At 37.9% G+C, this 5,297-nt stretch overlaps 1 protein-coding gene across 3 annotated transcripts; it reads right to left on the bottom strand.

The window, feature by feature from the left end:
- Nucleotides 1-248: 248 nt before the first annotated feature.
- On the bottom strand, nt 249-5,297 carry LOC116013355 (actin cytoskeleton-regulatory complex protein PAN1-like). 3 transcript variants are annotated; one of them, XM_031253045.1, is made up of 7 exons: nt 5,046-5,297; nt 2,731-3,759; nt 2,620-2,679; nt 1,747-1,944; nt 1,501-1,652; nt 813-1,279; nt 249-705 (listed from the first exon to the last, which is right to left on the bottom strand). In XM_031253045.1, exons 2-7 carry the CDS (start codon nt 3,725-3,727, stop codon nt 324-326), a joined length of 2,256 nt encoding a protein of 751 aa, XP_031108905.1. In that variant the 5' UTR covers nt 3,728-3,759; nt 5,046-5,297; the 3' UTR covers nt 249-323. The 3 variants fall into 3 exon arrangements, with proteins under 3 accessions (XP_031108905.1, XP_031108906.1, XP_031108904.1); XM_031253046.1 differs by having other exon boundaries at nt 2,620-3,441; nt 3,553-3,759; XM_031253044.1 differs by having other exon boundaries at nt 2,620-3,759.

The raw sequence follows: 5,297 nt of genomic DNA, 5'->3' as shown, positions 1-5,297 counted from the left end.
ACAAACTATAGCTTGAGTGAAGGCACATATTAATATTTCTAAGTAAACACAATGAAGAACAAGAGTGCATAGTAATATTTCTAAGCAAGCACAATGAATAACATAGAAATATTTCTAAGTAAACACAATGAATAACAAGAGGTGCATAGTAATATTTCTAAGCAAGCACAATGAAGAACAAGGGTGCGCACGTAATTAACTACTGAAATGTTAATCAGGCACAATGAATAACAAGGGTGTGCACCTAATTAAGTACTGAAATGTTAATAAGTAAGCATGCTATGCATTTTTCTCCTGGTTTTAAAGGGTTCCGTGATTAATGATCATATAACATCACTTATAAACACATAGCATGTAAACACAAAATGCACTACAACTTCAGCAGTGAAGATATGAGGTTGCAAACAAGAATTTATGTCCATTTTCAAAATGCTACATTCTGAACTACATGGAAGTTCCAGCCTAAAGGAGATCCATAAATGCCTTCCATTCACCAGGACTTTAGATTCTAACCATGGAAGTTTAAACTTGGAACTTTGCTTTGGTAGAGAAGCAGAGCAGAGGACAGGATAAGGATGCCCCACTGGGGATGCAAAATTTAATTCAGTTTCAAACCAAAATGATCTTCGAAAAACCACAAAACCCTCAACGGACCAGCTTCTCCTGCACCATAACTGGAAAATCCTATATGCAAGACCTGCATACCTGCAAAGATGCAATTATATGACACTTTCTTACCATTATCTTACGTAATGACCAATCCATTAGAAATAGAAGGAGCTTTGGCATGAGTTATATAGCCTAATCCCTACTGCTTAGTATCCTTCCCCTGTGCCTTGAGCTTTGTTTCAACTTGTTCATCAGACAATGGAAGGTAGTAAACACGAGGTGTTGCTCTGGTCTTCCTAAAAAGATCATCCAATGTGACAATTGGAGGGTCAACTTTTGCAGGAAGTGGAGGTGGTGGTGGAAGAGTATGCCTCTCTTTCAGTGGGGGTGGATTACACAATGGTGGCGGTGGTGGGAGAGTTGGAGGAGGTGGAAGCTGCTTTTTCTGAACCTGTTGCCTCAAAGGCTGTGCTTGCATAGCTGGTGGGGCAGCAGATGCAGTAGGGCCCATGCTTACAGGAGTTACAGGAGATTGAGGAGGACCCTCAACATGCATTTTAACTTCCAGGGGATCAACAAACTCAGCTACCAGTAGCCTTCCCCCATTTGAAGGCCATTGCAAGTTGTACAAAGCATTTCTAGTTTCATTAGCTTCTTCAACAGATGAATACTGCAGACACAAGGTAAAATACAAATTAAATTCTTCACCAGTTTGATCTCATGGAAGCTATCAGAAACAAGACTCGTGAGTATACCATTCTTAAACAAGGAAGTCCTCCACACATCCAGAGCAGATTTATCATAATTTTAAATCCAGTTCCCATATAATTAATATTTATGTCATACAACCTTATCACGGAATCTGAAGAGAGGTGAGAAATATTGGCTTACCGACACATAGCAGTGGGTTTTGATGTTATCCATCCAGAAACTTGTGACGGTACCAGTTTTACCGAGTAGTTCTTGCACAGCTTTCAAGGTAAAAGGACGCAGAAAACGATCAATTCTGAGAGAATTTGTAGCAGGTTTGGGTGATGGTGGAACTGCAATAAGCAATGTGGTAACAGTGTTCAATGCTGTTATTGTACACCAGATCCAAAGAAGAATGCAATACCAATATGGAAGGAGGCAACTTACCCACACGTTCCTTTGTTAATTCTTCACTAGCCATCGAATTAGACATAGACAAACTGCGTTTGAAAGTAGGATGGGATGCATTCTTAGGTGTAGTAGAAGCAATGATGGTTCCACTCTGATTCTGTGGAATTTCGAGATTTTCTGAATTCCATCTACGCTGCCTCTTCACAGTACCTTTGCTAACCACTGCTTCATCATCTGCAACATCAGTCTATTAATTAAACATTTTTGACAAAGGAGAATGATACCAGATCAGCACTTTTTGTAGATAAACCATAAGTGTGAGAAATCATTTAAAAAATGTATTCAATTTCAAGATGCAAAAACACCTTGACTGTTGTGGACCATATTCCCTGGCCCACGGACAACAAAACCATAGGGCTGGGTGGTATGTGGAAGGACATATGAACACAATATGTTCCCATGGCTCTCAACACAACATACTTTCAAACACAGATATATGTTTGAACTTTTAAATACTCCAGGAATTGAATTTCACAACTACACATTTAATTGAAGACTGCATGCACAAACATGTCATTAAGTGCAAGTATCTGCTGCCAGAATTCTCAAGGCAAGGAAGCTTTTGTGTTTGTGTAAGGTGCTAATTTCCTAAACTTGCAATGAATTCTATCACGTTTTAGCATCCAAACACCTAGAGCCTATTTAGCCCAACTTGAGCTTCTTCAAAAGTCTTTTTCAAGAAGTCTCAACTCTGGAGCTTCTTGAAAAAGAGGATTTTCCCACTTTTCTAGAATAATGTAGTGCAGATAATTATAAAAACAATGACAATCATATTAAAGAATGCATGACAGCTTATCCCAGAAGCGGACAAACAAAATAAAACATAACAATTAAGTAAAAAAAAAATACCATTGGCCTTCCTTTTCACAGATTGCACAGCTGGGTCACTTTTGTTTTCAATAGAAGCAGCTTTCACATCTGCAGTTATATGATTCCTGACAACATCAGGATCTACCACCTTTCTGTTCACTGCTTCCACATTATCTCCATTTTTCTCAGTATCCACCTTAGAATCAATCTGTTTACTCTCAGACACATTTGCCTCCATGGAGTCATCAGCAGACTTTTTCCCTGAATGCAACTTTTCAGATGAACCTGAATCTCTATTGTCATTAATTTGGTCAATGCTGCCTTGCTCCACAGATAACTTGTTGTCAAGTGGCTCTTCAACATCCATTGGATGAGATTCACCGCCAGGAACAACATTGCTGGATGATAGATGCACCACCTCAGGCTTAACATCGACTTCTAGTTTGACATCAGTAATCACATTATTCTTTATTTCTATTTTTTCACTAATTGAGATATCAGTAGAAACAGTACCAGAGTTTACATGAGACTCCAAAACAGGGCTGACCTCAGATACCTGATTATTTCGCTTAGGTGAAACAATTTTGGCATTCACGTCAGAAGACTCTGAACCAGGATTTTGGAGCTCTGTTTTTGAATCCCCTTCATTCTGTATTCCTTGATTTTGTGAATCCTGCCCATCCAAAGCCATCGCTGAATCCACAGTCTCGCCAACCACAACATTAGTTTCCAAATTACTATGTTGCCCCACTTCTTCACCAATTGAATGAACTTGTTCTCCTTCAACAACTTTACCATCATCAGATGGCGTTCTGTTGTCACCAAGATCAACTTTATGCACTTCACTTTCCACTTTATCACCTATTGAATCACAAGCAACAGGAGCATCCTTCTCCTTATTAGCATCAAATAACTCAGTCTTTTCTTTTTCAGATTCAACTTTAGACTCAGGGGCAGAATCAAAACCATCACCAGTGTTTCCCTGTTCACTTTCCTGCTCACTGCGAAGTGCTTCATCCAACCGCTTCACCAAATCTTCCTTCAGCCCTTTTGTTGTTAACTTGCGTCTCTTAAGCTCTTCCCTTAGCTCTGTGACTTTCCACTGATCAATTGGTCGATTCTCCAGAATAGGATATGGGGATGACATTTGTTTGTCCAAAATCCACACTTAAAATTGACCTTATATATACAAGACAAAAAGGCAGAAATCAGACAATCTGAAACTAGCAAACAAAGAAAGTCTATGCGATATTAAAGATCATTTAAAGGAAATTTAAAACACCATAGAATAGATTTAGGGCAGTAACAAAGTAAAGTACTATAGCAGTATAGCACATTTGGCAGTGAAAGACTGAAAGCTCAGGAATAAATATTCTCTTCCTAGGAGTAATAAATCTACTTTAGAAAATTAAATAATTTAATGCAAAGGACAAAAGAATATAGTTGTTACCCATTTTCCACTGAAATTCATGTCAGTGTGAGTAGCACTACACAGAACATAGAAAATGATTAGCAAATAACTATTATAACTTTATTAATCTTTTCAAGCTCATCCCAACCATATCAATCTATTAAAATCCCATGTTAGTTCAGGTAGCATATGGCCAACACTTCCAAGGGAAAATATTACCCAAGTAGGTCCAAAAGAGAGTATTTGCCTAGGGAAAACCAAGTTTTAATCCTCTCCCCATCTAACATAGTAACATGACTACAAGAACTGTTAATCTATAACATTAACATACAGATTTTCTAGTCCTTTTGTTAGGAATGCAACCAGAATAACTGTAGTTCCTTTGAACTGAACTAAAAATTATGGCATTATATCAGAACCCTAATCTGGGGAAAGGATCTAAAGTGATTTAGTATTGGCAGAGAAATATTTCATTCATACAAATACAATAGTGTATCAGGCAAAATGCACACAGCTGAAGACAAGCATGGTTGGGTGGAATTCTGATGACTAAGTACTATATGTATCTAGTTTCTTTTTTTTTTTTTTTTGTAATTCAATCATTTTCTGTCCTTCCTTACTGGACACATTCATTGGCTGTCAGAATTGTTCTATGCCCAGCTGTTAAGGAGAAGTGACCCTGGTTCAGGAATTTGGACATGAATTTTGATATAACAAACCCTCCCTCGGTTATTCACAGAATTTTATATTTCTTGTCCACTCTTCTTTAATCTTCTTTCTCTGGTGGTTTTTTTAGCTGCATTTCTTTGATGTATTACAAATTGCTGGTGAACACTACATAGAATGACTAAAACTTCAAATAAGATCAGCAAAGTAATGAAATCCAAACATACACACAACAACTAATTACACGTTGAATCGCCTGTTAAACGTTTCTGTAGAGAGAATGAAAATGACACCCCACATTACACAGCTTAGCGCCAACACGGATCACGGGTTGAAAGGGAAATGAAAAGTAAACGCAATCTTGAAAGTTTTCGAGGAAGAAGCTTACTGGTAAGGATTTGGTTCAATGCTGGAATAGCTCTGATCACCGATGTCAGTTTCCACAGTTACAAGAAACGTGTGGAGACAGCAAACCCTAGCTTCACCATAACACAAACACAACTATCAGCAGAATTTAACAAAAATCAAACAAATGAAAACAAGATTCAAAAGAAAAATCTGGAAAATGTAAAGTGAGAGCAAAAAATAGCGGTCCGATTAGGGTTTTGGGTAGTGCTTCTAAGCACAGCATGGAAAATGA

This window comes from Ipomoea triloba, chromosome 3 (genome assembly GCF_003576645.1).
Source record: "Ipomoea triloba cultivar NCNSP0323 chromosome 3, ASM357664v1".
Taxonomy (NCBI): Eukaryota; Viridiplantae; Streptophyta; class Magnoliopsida; order Solanales; family Convolvulaceae; genus Ipomoea; species Ipomoea triloba.
Note: the sequence above shows the minus strand (reverse complement) of the source record. Positions and strands in the feature narration are given on the sequence as shown.